Source organism: Megascapheus bottae, chromosome 25, assembly GCF_031878675.1.
Source record: "Megascapheus bottae isolate mThoBot1 chromosome 25, mThoBot2.hap1, whole genome shotgun sequence".
Taxonomy (NCBI): Eukaryota; Metazoa; Chordata; class Mammalia; order Rodentia; family Geomyidae; genus Megascapheus; species Megascapheus bottae.
In genome coordinates this window covers 22,019,956-22,037,263 of record NC_143533.1, presented here as the reverse complement: position 1 = coordinate 22,037,263, position 17,308 = coordinate 22,019,956, and the positions used below count along the sequence as shown (strand labels likewise).

The window sequence follows — 17,308 nt, the reverse complement described above, 5'->3', positions numbered from 1 at the left end:
TTAAGTGTTCTATTGGCGCGTTCCACAATTCCCTGACCCTGGGGATTGTAAGGAAGGCCAGTAGAATGAACTACCTGCATTTGAGTGCAAAAAGAGCGAAATCCGGCAGAGGCATAAGGAGGTTGTGGGATAAGCTGTCCATTCACATCTTTAACTGATCTGCACTCATTTGCCCAATGTTTTCCTTTTTTACATCGTGGACAAAGTCCCGGTTCGCGAGGGGGCCTCTGCTTTGAATATTTTAAATTGGGACATTGCTTCTTAAAATGTCCTGGCTTTTGACAGTTGAAGCATAGTCCTGAATTAATTCTAGTGGTCTCAGCTACTGCAGCAACAATTTTATCCAAGCTCACAGGGGCTCCCACCTCCCGGCAGGCCCTAATCCAATCTTGTAAGGGCTTATCTCTTATAGGAATAATAGCCTTTTGGCATTCAGGGAGGCTTTGTTCAAAAATAATTTGTTGGATAAAAAGCATGTGATCCTCTAGGTCCCCAAATAATTTATCTGCGGTCTCTAGGACTCGCCCAACAAAGTCTGTAAAAGGCTCGGTAGGTTTTTGAACAACTTTAGTAAGGTTACCACGGCGCTCCCCCCGACTGGCAAGGGACTTCCAAGCCCTGTAAAAAATATTATTAATTTGTTGATAGACTTCATTAGGATACCCAGTCTGGTCCGCTGCATAAGGGCCTTTTCCTAATAACATTTCAGCTGACCAGTGAGGACAGCCCGCCAGTACATTCTCCCTATGTCTGGCAGCGGCCAAATCTGCTGCGGAAGCACAATAATCAAGGTACTGGCCATGCGTCAGGCAAGAACGTCCAACCTCATACCAGTCCGTTGGAGTCATGCTGGTGGTCTGCAATCGACGAACCAGTGCAATGGTGTAATTTGCAGAATGACCATAATTTTGTACAGCGGCCATGAGATCCTTTAAAGCTTTATAAGAAACTGGCTCAAAAACTCTCTGTCCCGTAATGGGATTTTCAAAAACAGGAAAAGCAGAGGCCAACCGAGACCAGGTGCGGGCTTTAATAAAGGAACTTCCCTTCTTTGGGATGTAGCGGGGTGGGGCAGAGGGGGCAGGTCGAGCCTGGCCATTGTCTGCACCAAATCCTCCCCTGGGGCTGTATCTGTCAGCCTCATACCTGGCAGCCTGTTCCTGTAACTCCTCCTCCTCCACTGAACTTTGTTCCTCCGGGGGCCCTTCCCCCTCATTATCTGTGCTTTGATCTGACTCTCCTGCATCCTGATAGAGGGAGCTCCTTGGTCCCTCCTGTTTTTTCTTTTCTCTTCTCTCCTCCTCCTGCACTGTACTTTGTGAGGGCTGCAGTCCCTCAATTCCATTCTTTTGTTTTCTCTTACATTTTACCCCACTCTTGGTGGTCCCTCCTTCCTTGTACGATGACTCCGAGAGACTATCCTGGTGCTTAATTAATACCTTCCTCCCTTCTTTAATAATCTCAGTATTTCTGCCCTCCTCCAAACAAGCGCGTACCATTCTCCATATGGGCAACGTGGCGCGGGAGACCCCTCCCTTTTCTAGAGCTCTATTCAGGTCCTCGCCTAATATATCCCAACAGGCCAGTGAGAGATCTCCAGACTCCGCAAACCATGGGGCGTGTATCTCAATATCTGTTAACACTCTATGTATTGTGCCCCGGGAAATTCTCAGCCCACGCTGTTTAAGAAGGGCCTGTAAAGGGGCACAGAAGTCCCTTATACGGCACACACTTCCTAAAGAGTTACCCATACTGATGTTTAAAGACCGAGTTAACACAAACCACAGAGGAAGAACGATAACAAGCACCCAGACAGGAACTTCTCAGAACAACATACCTAGAAGGAGTCCTCTTCACGTGTCAAGTTCTGGATCCTCTTCGGCCCCTCCGCAGGTCCCGGGTTTCGGCACCAGTTGCGGCGCCCGGCACCCCTGACCAGCAGGGAAGAACGGACACCACACGAGGATCCTTCTCGATCACGCTTTATTAATGAAGAGCAACTCGTTTGAAGGGAAGGCTTGAAGCAGAGGGGCGCGGGGCAGGGAAGTGCAGCTGCTTATATACAATCAAGGAACGCGGGACTTTTTCCATTGGCTGCTGTGCTGCTAAGGTCTTTTTAAAACTCGGGATTGGTCAGGCCTCTGACGTCATACGCGCAGACGCAGCGGGCGAGCAAAGGCTCTGCACTCACACACCCACTAAGGGGAACTAAGAAATTTGTATACAATGAGCGAGGCAGGGGACAGGCGCCGTCTTGGCTGCTCCGGCTCCCCACAAAAAGGAGAACTTGCGGGCCGGGAGTTTGGCCTAGTGGTAGAGTGCTTGCCTAGCATGCACGAAGACCCGGGTTCGATTCCTCGGTACCACATACATAGCAAAAAGCTGGAAGTGGTGCTGAGGCTCAAGTGGTAGAGCTCTAGCCTTGAGAAAGTCCAAGGACAGTGCTCAGGCCCTAAGCTCAAGCCCAGGACTGACAAAAAAAAAAAAAAGGAGAACTTGCACCAGGTCTTCAGAAAGTGTCCAGACCTGAGGATGGGGTACTTGGTTGATCCCATTGTCGAGGGATTCCTGACCGAAGCTTCCTACCTGGGCTCACACTTCTGTGAGGTCAGGCTGGACTCGAGACACCTGAGACAGAGCAGCTTGCTGGGGTTGGGTCTTCTCATTCCCTCAACCCTGCCCAATGTGTTTGCCTGCAGGGGACTGCTGGTTTCTCGCAGCCATTGCCTGCTTGACGCTGAATGAGCACTTACTTTTCCGAGTTATACCCCATGATCAAAGCTTCACTGAAAACTACGCAGGGATCTTCCACTTCCAGGTGAGCAGAGAAGAGAGTCAGCTGCAGGCCATCCACTGCTGGCCTCCTCACCTTGACCTTCTAGGGTCTCTAGAAAAGATCCCGCTCACCCTCCCGCAGTGGGCAGCAGTCCCCTTCCTGCTGCAAATCTATGGGGAAGCAGTTAGTTATGTCTACCCCCCTAAGCCCATGCACCATCCCTTGTGCCCTTGAAAAGCAGGAGGTCATCCATGCAGCATGCTCCACTGTGCAATTGCTAATCTCCCTCCTGTCAGAGGGCCCCTAGGGTTGTACTGGAGCTCTGTCAGCTCTACAAGTCTATCATTCATTCACCTCTGCAAGAATATTCTGGTAATTATGGGTGTCAAGCTTACGGTATGTCCCAGAACTAAATCTTTTGATTCTAGAATCAGAATTGCAAAATTTCTAGGCAAAAAAAAAAATTGTAGTTACTGGACTGGAGTTAATGACAATTCTGCATGCAGGGATCTTATACCTGTGGGGCTCTGGGGAGTCTGTCTGTCTCCAATTCCTAATGTCCAGGCATGACTCATCATTCATACTGGCCGCATGTCTCAGCACTGATGGCCTCCCACAGGGTCTGCCTGCAGAATGAGAAAGGCCCTGATTTGTGTCTCTTTCCCATGACAACACACTGCTATTTTCCTGCTGATATGTAAAGGTATTCTACCTAAAGGGCCACATATACGAAGATCAGACACATGGATGGCCTTTTTTTGCAAGGAGGAGAAAGGCACATGGGAGGGAGATTAGAGTGTATTTGACCTTCAATTCAAACCAATCTTAAATGAAGTGGCTGAACAGTGTTCTCATGATAACAAGAGCATATTGTGGGTTATACACTCCCCTCTCTCTCGTTTCAACCTTGCTTTGTCATCCAGAAATATGTAAATCCACACAGCAACTCTACTTACACGGGAGTTCTCAATCTTGGTGGCACATTACATCACCTTGGACAGCTAAAAAATACCTATACTTAGGTACCAGTCCTGACCTCAGTAACAGGGCAATGAAATCTCAAGTCCTATGATTCTCATAGGGCCCACCGTGCCCGTGAGTGGGCTGAACTCTACAAAAGAGATCAAACGGTGTTTAACTCACTTCATCCCCTCAAGAAGCTCACTTGGAAATAGATTTATTAGTCAAACCCAAAATGGGATGAACAGATACCAGGACACCAGGCCTTGGAAATGGTACTGATCTTAGATCAGAGTCCCCAGAGGAATTCAGGAGTAAGATTGAATTACCAGTACCAATCTAAGTATGGGACTGTGTTTCTTACTTGCAGTTCTGGCGCTATGGAGACTGGGTGGATGTGGTTATTGATGACTGTTTGCCAACCTACAACAACCAGCTGGTCTTCACTAAATCCAACCATCGCAATGAGTTCTGGAGTGCTCTGCTGGAAAAGGCCTATGCTAAGTAAGACAACACTTAAGAATATGAGGAAGGGGGCCGGGAGTTTGGCCTAGTGGTAGAGTGCTTGCCTAGCATGCATGATGCTTGGTACCACATACATAGAAAAAAGCCGGAAGTGGTGCTGAGGCTCAAGTGGTAGAGCTTTAGCCTTGAGAAAGTCCAAGGATAATGCTCAGGCCCTGAGCTCAAGCCCAGGACTGGCAAAAAAAAAAAAAAAGAAAAAAAAAAGAATATGAGGAAGAACTAGGGATAGGAAAGTGGATGGCAAAAGCAGAATGTGTATATGTGCATAATTGTGCATTTGGCGGGGGGACAGGGAGGTGTGTGTCTCTGATCCTAGGATTTTTCTTGATTCAAACTCAGAAGCTTGTAGCATATTCATAAAGCAATAATATCTGTCAATTTAAAAGCTCCTACTCCAACTGCTAAAGGCCATAGCACAGTCCTATCTCAGGGTTCCCCAAATGGAGGAAAAAAGAATGTAAGGAAATGGGATTGGCTGGGTTGGTTTTTTTTGTGTTGTTTTTTTTTTTTTTTTTTGCCAGTCCTGGGCTTGAGCTCAGGGCCTGAGCACTGTCCTTGGGCTTTCTCAAGGCTAGAGCTCTACCACTTGAGCTTTCCGGCTTTTTTCTATGTATGTAGTACTGGAATGGAACCCAGGTCTTTGTGTATGCTAGGCAAGCACTCTACCACCAGGCCAAATTCCCAGCCCTGGCCGGGTTTTAATGCCAGTTTTTCTGGCCTTGGGTGAGCCTCTTAGCTCCCAAGTCTATCTCTGCTATTTGTGAAGAAAGAGAATCATCACAACCATCTGATTAGCTCGCAGGGTTGACGGGGAATTGATGGGAGAACATCACAGATAGTTTAGGGGAACTGGTACTTGGTCGTGTTTCTTGGAACTCTGACTGCATAGTTGATGTTGTATTTCTTTCTCTCTTCAAGGCTCCATGGTTCCTATGAAGCCCTGAAAGGAGGGAATACCACAGAGGCCATGGAGGACTTCACAGGAGGGGTAACAGAGTTCTTTGAGATCAAGGAGGCTCCCAGAGACATGTACAAGATCATGAGGAAAGCCATTGAGAGAGGCTCCCTCATGGGCTGCTCCATCGACGTGAGTCAGGGCGGGGGCAGGGCGGGGACTTCACTTTGGTACTTTTTTTTTTTTTTTTTTTCTGGGATAACTTTCTTCTGTTCTAAGAAGTAGGAACTGTTTGTAATCTCATTATTTGGGAGTCTGGGTCAGGGGATTGAATACAAGGTCAGCAGCATTCAAGAGAGAATTCTCGATGTTGAAACTGAGGAATTAGGAATTTTTCAAAATCTTCCTGTTGATTTCAAAAAGATGGAAGAAGAGGAAGAGATGGTGGAAGTAGGTGGGTGGGGGAGAGATTGAGCAAGTATTAAACTCTAGAAATTAAATGGAACTAGGTCCAGAGGCCTGTGTCTGGAGATTACTCCTTTGGGTGGATTGTGCCGTCCAAGCATGCCCCCATAAGCTCACCATATTCTTGCTTATTTACCTGAGTTCACCATTTCCCTAAGAAAGCCTCAAAATTCCTAGGCTTGATTCATGGACTCTGTGCTACCTGGAAGGGTAGCCTGTAGTCCCCATTCCGTTAAACTGGTGATACAAACTGAGCCAGAAAGCAAGATGGCTGACTATGGCCGAGATTTTAGGAGATGCTTACTTGGATGGCTTCTTAAATGTACAATACTCTGTTTCAGTAATTCCTATCTCTCTTTCTCTCCCAGTACCTCCTGTGAATAAGAAAGCTTGCAGGGTTAAGTGGCACTGGCTCAAGGGGTAGGGTGGTAGCCTTGAGCTGAAGAGCTCAGGGACAATGCCAAATCCAACAATAGACCAAAAAAATAAATAAGGTATAATATTTAAGTCAGGTATGGTGGCTCACACCTATAATCCTAGCTACTCAGGAGGCAGAGATCTGAGGATCAAGGCTCAAAACCAGCCTGGGCACAAAAGGACTTGAGACTCTTATCTCCAATTAACCTCTAGAAAGTGGAAAGTGTGGCTTGGCTCAAGGGTAGGGTGGTAGCCTTGAGCTGAAAAGCTCAGGGACAGTGCCCAGGCCCAGAGTTCAAGCCCCATGACCCACCAAAAAAAAAGGAAAGCTTACAGGGTTTATTATAAAGCATCCCTTTTCTTCAGCTTTTCTCCATTCATGCTCTGTTAATCTCTCATCTTTTCCTTTGTCTGTCCCCTCCCACTTTCTACCTCCTTTCCCCTCCCTTCTTTTTGTGCTCTTCTCCCTCTCTCGGGTTGATCCCTGCCCTGATGGGTCTCAGGATGGCACGAACATGACCTATGGAACCTCTCCTTCTGGTTTGAACATGGGGGAATTGATTGCCCGGATGGTGAGGAATATGGATAACTCGCTGCTCAGGGATTCAGACCTTGACCCCAGAGGCTCAGATGACAGACCTTCCCGGGTGTGTACGCCTCTGCCTGCCCCCCCCACCCCACATGACACTGTGCCAGACTCCCTCACACTGTTCTTACTTTGTCCACTAGTTTAGTGGACAGAATCTGTCTCTTCATATGCTAGTACTAAAGAAGACCGAGGAACACAGAGAGAACTGAGAACACAGGAAAATTCAACCTAGATTTTCCCCAGTTGACTCAACATTTGATATACTTAAGGTTTTTTCCATGTATGTATTTAATCTATGTGTTCATTTATTTAACTTTTTTTTGCCAGTCATAGAACTTGAACTCAGGGCCTGAGCACTGTCCTTGGGCTTTCTCAAGGCTAGAGCTCTGCCAGTTGAGCTACAGCACCACTTCCAGCTTTTTTTTCTGTGTATGTGGTACTGAGGAATCGAACCTGGGTCTTCGTACATGTTAGGCAAACACTAGGCCAAACTCCTGGCTCCCCTATGTGTTTATCTTTTAAAATTTTATACTTATCGGTTTGTAGCCTGCCTTCTTCAGTTAGTTATATGTTCTTAATATGTAATTGATTACTTTATAATACTCTTTTAATAGCCATACAATGTTCTAGCATGCAGGTATGTTGTAATTTAGTAACTATATATCGTATATAGTTGGAGATTTTTTTTTTGCTATTATTTTTTTAAATGCTATATCAACAGATACATCTATGACTTTACCCCAGGACAGATTCCCAGCAGTAGAACTACTAGGTCATAGCAGTGGTATTCTTGGGTAATATGACAAAAGTCTTATTTCAGATATGTCACATGACGGAGAAGGGGGTCTCTCTAACAGCTCTTTCTTGGTCTGGATTATATGAAGACTAAAATCTGGGAGACAGATATCCAAAAAAACCCTGGTTTAACTTCCACCCCAAAAGAGGCTTCAGAAATTCTGTGGCCCCATATGGCTCTGGGAAGGTCCCTTGTGTTGTGTTAGTAGGCTCACTGATGTCTGTAATCTCACTGGGCTTTGGAGATCCTACCTGTTTTCCAAGGACCCCTGTCTGGATAACTTGAACATTTTTGCAAATGAAACAGCTACCCCTGTACTTTTAGGCACAGTCAGGCCTGAGCAGAGATCCACCACCTCATAATTCCTTCCCTGGGCACTGTGCCTATGGTTTCTTGAATGTCATGTTCTTGACAGGTATGGAGTTGAGGAACATAAAAAGTATACTTCCATAGGTTGCATTCAACCATTTTCTCAATCACTTAGTCAACTCTGGGTAAGCTCATAGGAAGGCAGGACCCCATATCTAGGACAGCTCCCATTATCCTCCTTCTCATTTGATGTGGCCCAGAGAGCAAAAGTAGAAGCAGAAACATACTTCCCCACTTGAGGCCTCTGGTGGTCAGGACAAAGCCTCTGCAGCCCTGGTCCGGGGCTGTGTCTTCTGGATGCTATTGAAGGGCCCATGAGGGGTCTGCTCCTCGTCATGCAGTACACTTTCAGGGGGTGGAGTAGTCCTTACCCTCTAGAACCCAAGAAGGACATACCACCCTGTCTTCAAGCAGTAGACCTCTCCTCAGCGCCTGATGGGCCGACCGGTTCTCATCCCACAGACGATTGTTCCAGTTCAGTATGAAACAAGAATGGCCTGCGGGCTAGTCAAGGGTCATGCCTACTCTGTCACTGGACTAGAGGAGGTGAGCCTGGTGGGGCTTGGCAGGGGATGGGGACCTACTTGGGTTGACCTCCCGAAGTCAGAATGTCACCCCTTTCTGGCCTCCTTCACCCACAGAGCTTGCCCTCTTTCAGGGGGCTCCATTCAATGTCCAAGCCAAGGGCCTGGGGATGGAGGGGTCTGTGGGAATGGTGGAAGGTGACACATGATACTTCACTCTCAGTGCCTACAATGGCCATTTCTCCAGTGTTTCTAAGAAATACTACCTTTGTCTTACCGAATCAGATTACTATATTACCATATGTCCCACTCTCTCAGGTTCAGTTACTGTGTTTTGTTCCTCTGGAGCTTTTGGGCTTTCCTAGGTCATGTCAGAAACAGGAATCTAGTCTGGCTTGTAGTACCCAATATGGAAGTTGTAAAAGAAAGAGAAGAGGCCGGGAGTTTGGCCTAGTGGTTAAAGTGCTTGCCTAGCATGCATGAAGACCCGGGTTCGATTCCTTGGTACCACATGTAGAAAAAAGCCGGAAGTGGTGCTGGGGCTCAAGTGGTAGAGCTCTAGCCTTGAGAAAGTCCAAGGACAGTGCTCAGGCCCTGAGCTTAAGCCCAGGACTGGCAAAAAAAAAAAAAAGAAAGAGAAGAACAAAGAGGCACTATTGTCTCCATCTTTTTTTTTTTTTTTTTGGCCAGTTCTGGGGCTTGAACTCCAGGCCTGAGCATTGTCCTTGGGCTTTCTCAAGGCTAGCACTCTTCCACTTGAACTGCAGCACCATTTCCGGCTTTTTTTTTTTTTTTAATGGGCCATGGGGCTTGAACTTGGCCTGTGCACTGTCCCTGAGCTCTTCAGCTCAAGGCTACCGCCCTACCCTTGAACTAAGCCCCACATCACATTTTCTGGCTTTGAACCTTGATCCTCAGATTTCAGCCTTCTGAGTAGCCAGGATTACAGGCGTGAGCCACCATGCCCAGCTCCAGATTTTTTCTATGTATGTGGTACCGAGAAATCAAACCAGGGTCATCGTGCATGCTAGGCAAGCACTCTACCACTAGGCCAAATTCCTGGCCTCCACACCATTCATTATCTTATGTATGCTCACTGCAGCAGATTGGAGGAAGGTAGAAAGACTGGAAAACTGGTTCTCAGAAGAACTAAAAGTGTCAAAGGACTGGCCAAAAAAAAAGGCGGGGGCTACTTGGGCAATGCCAGGCAAGACGGTGTCATAACAGGCTCATTCCATTCCTACCCTGGCCCCCTGCACAAGACCGGAGTTCTCCTTTCCAGACAGTCTCCAGGGTCTGAAGAATACTTTTTTTGTTCTTTACCTAAGGCCACATTCAAAGATGAGAAAGTGAAGCTGGTGCGGCTACGGAACCCCTGGGGCCAGGTGGAGTGGAATGGCTCTTGGAGTGATGGGTAGGTGGGACCCCGTGTGGAAACAGTGGGGCTGGAGTACAGCAGGGTGGAGTACTGTACTGTGAGAATGCATGAGGGTACCAGATCACCCTCAGAATCAAAGACCTGTTGAGGATGTGTGACAGAGTGATCGCCTCACGGGCTCACTTCCCTGAGAGTCCAAGTCCTTAGCATGCAAAAAGACCAATGAAAGGACATGACCTGTGGAGGGGGAGCTACAGGTCACACTGCCAGTCATAGCCAGAAGGAGGGATTTCAGAAAGCTTGGATAAATAAGCTCAAAGGGTTAATGATGGACAGTTTTCATTTCTGGTGTCTCTGTTGCTTTATCTGTAAAATGGTGGCCATATTAGTACCTTCAGGCAGTTATGAAGAGTAAATGTCACTGATTTCTGAAAAGAACTTACTGAGATTTTTCTCCCTCTCCTGGTCACCACAAGAACTTTACTTGGCTTATCACTAGAAGCAATAGTCTGCCAGGCATGGTGGCACACAGTTGTAATCCCAGCACATGAAGGCTCAGGTGGGAGGGTTGCCAGTTCAGGTCCAGCCTGGGCTGCATAGTGAGAATCAATCTCAAGGAAAGGGGTAGGAAATAGACTTGGAGCAATAAAAATAACCAATGTGAAGAATTTATGCAGGCTCTGCAGTGCTCTACATTCAACTCATTCACTGGTTCCAGATTGCCTCTACTGGAACCTTCTAGTTGGCAGCTGCCTGAGTTCCTACTTTATTTGGTCCCCAGAGGGAAAACCAGGACTTGGTAGTGAACATGGTAAAAGGCATTTTGATGGTTCACTCTGGCTGCAGCTTCGCTCAGATGCCTTCGGTCGTAACACACCAGGCCTTCCCGTCTTCGTAACACACCAGGCCTTCCCGTCTTCCTCCTCCCCTAATCTCTGTGCTTCACCACCAGCTGGAAAGACTGGAGTTTCGTGGACAAAGAAGAGAAGGACCGTCTGCAGCACCAGGTCACTGAGGATGGAGAGTTCTGGTGAGTGCTGGACCCCAGGAAGCTTGTGAAGAGGCAGGGATGAAGCAGAGAGGTGAAAGCTCAGACTCAGTCCCAAGGCAGATGCTGTCAGGCTCCAGCCCGGGGACATCAGGCCTTGCTCTCCTCCTCCAGTCAGAGGCCCGGTAGGGATGAGGTTCTGAGAATGGACTTCCCGTCACAGGGATGACTTACCTCAGGACCAGGCCATGTGGCCCCTATTCTAGCCACATTTGCTCCCTGGTACTAGCCTGGCTTTCTTGTAAGCTTGGTAAACTCTGCTCACCTACCCCCTCATCGCTTCACCTGTGCTCAGTCTTCAAAGGACTCCTCTGGGCCTCCCAGGACTCAGACACACTTACTTGTGATGTTCATCACCCTTCAAGTTGCTTGCTACATTGTCCTTTCCCACATGGTATCTTTTCCTACTGAGCCTAGCACTGTGCCTGGTGTACAGTTATGTCTAGCTCTTTGCCCCAAGACATTTGAGCTTTATTCCTAGAAGCCCTGGTTAGTAGTTTGGAGAAGATACATGTGTGTTTTCTCTAAAAAGAAAAACCAGCATCCATTTGGCCCTTGATCAAGTTCCAGAGAACTAACATACTATGCTGCACTCGTTCCAGAACCATCCCTTCCCCTGCCCTCTCCCACCTGCACCCATGCTGGTCTTTCTTGTCTTTCAACCTCTCAGGATGTCATATGATGACTTCATCTACCATTTCACAAAGCTGGAGATCTGCAACCTCACAGCTGATGCCCTGGAGTCTGATAAGCTTCAGACCTGGACCGTGTCAGTGAACGAGGGCCGCTGGGTCAGGGGCTGCTCTGCTGGAGGCTGCCGCAACTTCCCAGGTGGGAGCTCCTCTCGACGGGGGAGTGGTCCAAGCAGAACAGACTCCGGAACAATACTAACCATCATGTACTGAGTCTTTACTAAGCTCCAGATACCTGCTATCTTATTAAGTCCTTCCCATGGACCAGGAGTTTGGCCTAGTGGTAGAGTGCTTGCCTCACATGCATGAAGCCCTGGGTTTGATTCCTCAGTATCGCATACATAGAAAAAGCTAGAAGTGGTGCTGTGGCTAAAGTGGTAGAGTGCTAGCCTTGAGCAAAAGAAGCTCAGGACAGTGCCCAGACCCTGAGTTCAAGTCCCAGGACTGGCAATAAAACAAAACAAACAAAAAAGCGTCTTGAGTTTTGCCTAAGTGATAGAATGTTTGCCTAGCACGCACAAAGACCCAAGTTTGATTCCTTGCTACCACATACATAAAAAAGCTGGAAGTGGTGCTGTGGCTCAAGTGGTAGAGCCCTAGCCTTGAGGAAGCTCAAGAACAGTGCCCAGGCCCTGAGCTCAAGCCCCAGAAATGACAAAAAAAAAAAAAAAAGCAAATCCTTCCCTACCTACTGAGGTTTTGAGAGTTGGTAACAGTGTTTAATAATACTGTGTCAGTTTGAGGATAGTTCTGGAATAATTCAGGGGTCTGTAGACTACAAGTTTACAGGCCTCAAAACATGGGAAGCTGGTAATATAATTTTCCACTCAAGGCTAAAGGCCTGAGAACTGTGTCTAGTGTGTAAATCCTGGAGTTAAAACCAGAAAGTCTGAATTTATTATATCTGAGGGAAGAGAAAGGAAATCCTCTTTTCAGAGGAGAAAGCAAATCCATGTCTGGCCTTTTCGGTCTATCAGGATCCCCCAGCTGATCAGTGCTTGTTGACCTTGAGGGTGAATCTTTCCTACTCAGTCCTCAGACTCAGAGGCCAGTCTCCTTTGGAAAAACCTCACAAGATACTCTAGAAATAATGGCTTATTAGCCCCCTGTGCAGTCCATACTTGAATGAACCATTTACCGAAGGTATAGAGGACAGGTTCTCTGGGTCTCGTTTTCCTCCCTGTCCTTTATCCAAACAAGGGGTCTGAATGTGCATCTCCTTTCTGCGGGAAACAGACACTTTCTGGACCAACCCACAGTACCGTCTAAAGCTCCTAGAGGAAGATGACGACCCCGATGACTCCGAGGTGATCTGCAGCTTCCTGGTGGCCCTGATGCAGAAGAACCGCCGCAAGGACCGGAAGCTGGGGGCCAACCTGTTCACCATCGGCTTTGCCATCTATGAGGTATGCAGCACCTGGAAGCCCACCTTGGCAGCAAGGAGGGTTCCCAGAGTTCCTTCTGCCAGGCCTGCAGTGTTTGTAACAAGCAGAGGGTGGGGTGGGGTCAGGCCGGGGGGCGCCCTCACCCGCCAGCGCTGCATCTTCAGATCCTCCCGTCTGAGGCATCTTTCATCTCTTTCTCCTCAGGTTCCCAAAGAGGTACAGCAGTGGCCAGCAGCACTCCCTGGGGGCCCCGAGTCCATCTGTGGCTCACCAAGAATCTGGCTGGTGGGGTTCGAGGGTGAGGCTGTGGTAGGAGAGGATCCTGCCCATGTGATTTCAACTGCAGAACAGGTGGTCAGGGTATTGCAGGTTTGGGATGGATACTCTCCCTCCTCTACCAGACACTGCTCAGCTCATACCACTCCCCCCACACACACTCATTCTGGCACATGTTGGTAACTACACACACACACACACACACACACACACACACACACACACACACAAGTTCTGAGGCTGGGCTCTGGGATGGAGGAATCACCTCTTCTCAGAACTCAGGCAAGGCCCCTCTGCTCCTTTGGGGTCCTCCGCAGCCTGCGGGGGTTCGCAGCAGGAGAGCACCAGTCCTGGTAGGTGGCCGTGTGTGGCAGAATGAGAGACTCGGCCACACTCCTGAATCACAGCGAAAAAGGGCGAGGAGATGAGACGGGGAGCTTCAGTGGCGTTGAGCTTATTTGAGGGTCCAGATGTGAAGACGGACTAGGGAATTGGGAATCAACTCCCGGAGGGGACTGTGGACAGGCCAGGGCTGCCCTCCTCAGCCTCAGGTCCCACAGGCTCCTCTGTGTCCTAGATGCATGGGAACAAGCAGCACCTGCAGAAGGACTTCTTCCTGTACAACGCCTCCAAGGCCCGGAGCAAAACCTACATCAATATGCGGGAGGTGTCGCAGCGCTTCCGCCTGCCCCCCAGCGAGTACGTCATCGTGCCCTCCACCTACGAGCCCCACCAGGAGGGGGAGTTCATCCTCCGGGTCTTCTCCGAGAAGAGGAACCTCTCTGAGTGAGTACTAGCCTGGCTCTTCTCCCAGGGCCCCTTTCCAGAGATCAGACAGGATGAAACAGCTGGGTCAGTCTTCTTCAGGGTTCCTGGGATGTGTCAGCCAACTTCTGCCTCTTCCCTACTGCTGAGCTGTGAGAACTCCCTAAGCCATTCCTTCCTTATTTGTCATGGGCATGTCCCAGGTATTTTAGGTAACAATGGCTAGGAAGCGGACGTTTATACCTTTGTTTTTATTTACTTAGTTATTTTGGTCATGGAGCTTGAACTCTGGGTCTGGGCGCTGTCCCTGAGCTCTTCAGCTCAAGGCTACTGCCCTATCTCTGGAGTCACAGCACCACTTCCATTTTTTTCTAGGGGTTAATTGGAGATAAGTCTCACAGACTTTAGTGCCCAGGCTGGCTTTGAACCTCGATCCTCAGATCTCAGCCTCCTGAGTAGCTAGGATTATAGGCGTGAGCCACCGAGCCCGGGCATATGTTGCATTTTGAGATAGTGATATACACCTAAAATAAGGAGACACCTTGTGGGTGATTGAAGTGTTAGGTTAGGGTGGCAAGGCCTGCCAGCATGGCCATATCCTGCCCTTGGCCCTCACAGATATGTTTGCAGGCCCTGTCACTCTGATCTCTGTCCACGGAGGAAATGCAAGGTCTGAAGATGAGTAGCTGGGTCGTAGCTCTGGGGAGCTCTGGGTGGCACCAGTAAGAACCCGTGTGGTTGGCCTTGGCTGCTGGCAGCGATGCCTGCCTGTGGCTGGTTCCTGGGGCGGATGTTTAACCCCAGGGTTTCCCTTAAGTTAGTCCCAGTTTGTGCACCCGAGCAGCCATGCGACCGCGTCCTTCATGGCGTCTTGCTGCTAGTGTCGCTGAGACGCCTGCATGTTTGTGTTTTTCGCAGGGAAGTTGAAAATACAATCTCTGTGGATCGGCCAGTGGTGAGTGGTTGACTTACATGTGAGAAGGGCCAGGTGTGGGGGGATGGGGAGAGTGAGGACCAGCAGAGGGACGCGGGAGGCTGTGTGACCACATCACATCACCTCAACTTCTGCTGGGCATGGACAGAAGACGTGGGTCTCATACTTTTGGGCATTTTGTGAGTCAGGGCTGGGAAGATCGGGGGACAAATGATTAGAGGAAGGGAGCAGGGGGGTTGGGCAATAAGAGTTCCCAGGTAGCAAAAGGAAGTATACCTGCCCTGAACCCCCATCAAAACCAGAGGCACCACACACCTGGCCCCCTGACTCTGTTTCTCAATCTGCAAAGTGGGAAGAATAATAACGTGCCTGGCAGTGGTTTGTTTGACTGAGAGACAGCGTGGCTTGTCCACTCCAGCATGGGCAGACGTTGTCATCCACAGGTTTTGCACATTTCAAGGTATTTTCCACATGTGTTATCTCATTTGGTGCTTGCAAGTTTTCTGAGAGGTAGATGAGGTTATCAGCCCTACTTCTGGAGCAAGAGAGCCAAGTCTTCCTTGCATTTATGGAGCGGATAAGCGGCAGGCAGGACTGGAACTCAGATTCAAGGTCTGACTCAACAGTGTCAGTGGCTGGGCCTCCCCATATTAGAAACAGCCAGTGTATGCTGGGGGTCTCACGTGGAGGAGTCTTAGGGTTTTTAGCATTGGTTAGTAAACAGTCTTGTGCTCAGTGGTACGACGGAAGTGTTTTCCTGGTAGCGACAGCCACCATCACTGCTAGATCTCCCAGGGCTCCACACGTTTGCTTCCAGCGCCCCATGCATCTGGTTCTGTGGTTAACCTTGTGGATGGCTGCAGTCAGAGGCTATGCTCTCAGATGCTCCACCTCACGGAATAGAGCAGCAGGTGCAGGGCTTTGGGTGTCCCTCTGCGGCTTCTCAGATGACATTTGGCTTCTGTTTGGAGGGACAACTGGAGGGTGCAGAGGTGGTGGCCCAGGGGAGGACTGCTACCCGCGACGCTGCCAGCCTAGCAGCCAAACCTCACGCTTACAAAGGGAGCCCCGAACCTGGTTTTCCATGTTAAACATTTGCTCAAAAATTATTTTTAAACATTCCACAAGTCAAATTCATTTTCAGGATAGTTTGAGTGAGCCTCGTGTTCAATATTTTAGTAACCAATTATATATTTTTTTAAAAAGAGCCAGAGGTTTCTTTCCACACTTATATCCAATAAGAGAGACTTAATAAAACAAAGCCCCATCAGCTGGCAGTCTCTGATAGGAACGGGGAGGAATTCTCTTCTTTCTCACCCCGTGCTCTTTTCTGGAGCCAGTTCAGCTATTTGGACCTAGGCGCCTTCCCCCAAGCTTCAGATAAAATCTAGACATGTTCATTCATTCTCCATGTATTGTTTCCATTTCTTATACAGAAAAAGAAAAAAACCAAGGTGGGTGTAATGGGGGAGTGAGTAGAGCATTGTGCATGTGTGTGTGTGCATGTGTAAGTGCATGCAGGTATGTCTGTATCCAGTTTGCCTCTCCCTCACCTGCCTTCCCTGAGCCCTGGGGGGCTGTGTGACAGCGATGGCTGGGGGAAGGCTTTGTGCTGGGACTCTTCTAGCTGCTTTTCCTCAGGGACTGATTTCCATTTTAAGAGGGAGAAAAGGGGGCCAGGAGTCTGGCCTAGTGGTAGAGTGCTTGCCTAGCATGCATGAAGACCCAGGTTCGATTCCTCGGTACCACATACATAGCAAAAAGCCGGAAGTGGTGCTGAGGCTCAAGTGGTAGAGCTCTAGCCTTGAGAAAGTCCAAGGACAGTGCTCAGGCCCTGAGCTCAAGCCCAGGACTGGCAAAAAAAAAAAAAAGAGGGAGAAAAGGTACAAACTAACCTACGCAAGGGGGTCCCACTCCAGAGATCTGGGTCCTGAGTCACCAGACAGGATTTGCTGCTAATGTTTGTGGTGGCACCTAAAATGCGTCACCCCAGTTCTCAAGGTGGGGAGTCTAGCCCAGCCCAGGGCTCACACATAGCAGACACAGCTTCCCCAGTTATAACAACGTCTACAAAGTATGCACTGTCATTACTCCCGAGAGCACAGACGCAGAGAAGTGACTTGTTCCAGGACTCAGCTAACCAGTGGGACAGCTGGAGAGGGGAACCATCTCCACCTCCAAGCCCTGTGTTTCCTGGCCACGCTCCTGGTGCCCTGCCTCCTCTACTCTGAGGCGGTGTCATCCAGACCTGCGCTTGTATCTGTACACGCGTGCCTCGCAGGGTGCCATGTGGCCATGGCACGCCCACAGTCCCCGCACACAGGGGTCTCTGCTTGCTCTGGGTCCCCTGTAAGCTTCAGTCGCTTGTGCAAGCCCCTCCGGGGCCTGCCAGGTGCCAAGGCTGTTTCCTTGTCTGCTCACTTCAGCTACCCCAGACCCAGCTTGGGGACACAGGGAGCTCTCCAGCCAGGCTGCTTTTCTGCTCTGAGAATGCTTACTTACCCGCTGTTCACT

At 49.0% G+C, this 17,308-nt stretch overlaps 1 protein-coding gene across 3 annotated transcripts in view; it reads left to right on the top strand.

The window, feature by feature from the left end:
- Positions 1–17,308, top strand: part of Capn3 (calpain 3) — a 35,297-nt gene that overhangs the window by 13,402 nt on the left and 4,587 nt on the right. For 2 of the 3 annotated variants that reach the window (XM_090318547.1, XM_090318546.1), the window contains exons 1-3: positions 13,090–13,117; positions 13,673–13,881; positions 14,779–14,815. In XM_090318547.1, coding sequence (XP_090174673.1) covers positions 13,673–13,881; positions 14,779–14,815 — 246 coding nt within the window. In that variant the 5' untranslated portion in view covers positions 13,090–13,117. Of the gene's footprint in view, positions 1–2,699; positions 2,819–4,106; positions 4,241–5,179; positions 5,349–6,541; positions 6,686–8,254; positions 8,339–9,644; positions 9,731–10,646; positions 10,725–11,412; positions 11,574–12,670; positions 12,841–13,023; positions 13,036–13,089; positions 13,118–13,672; positions 13,882–14,778; positions 14,816–17,308 lie in introns of those variants that run through there. The other variant, XM_090318548.1, reaches the window with a different exon arrangement.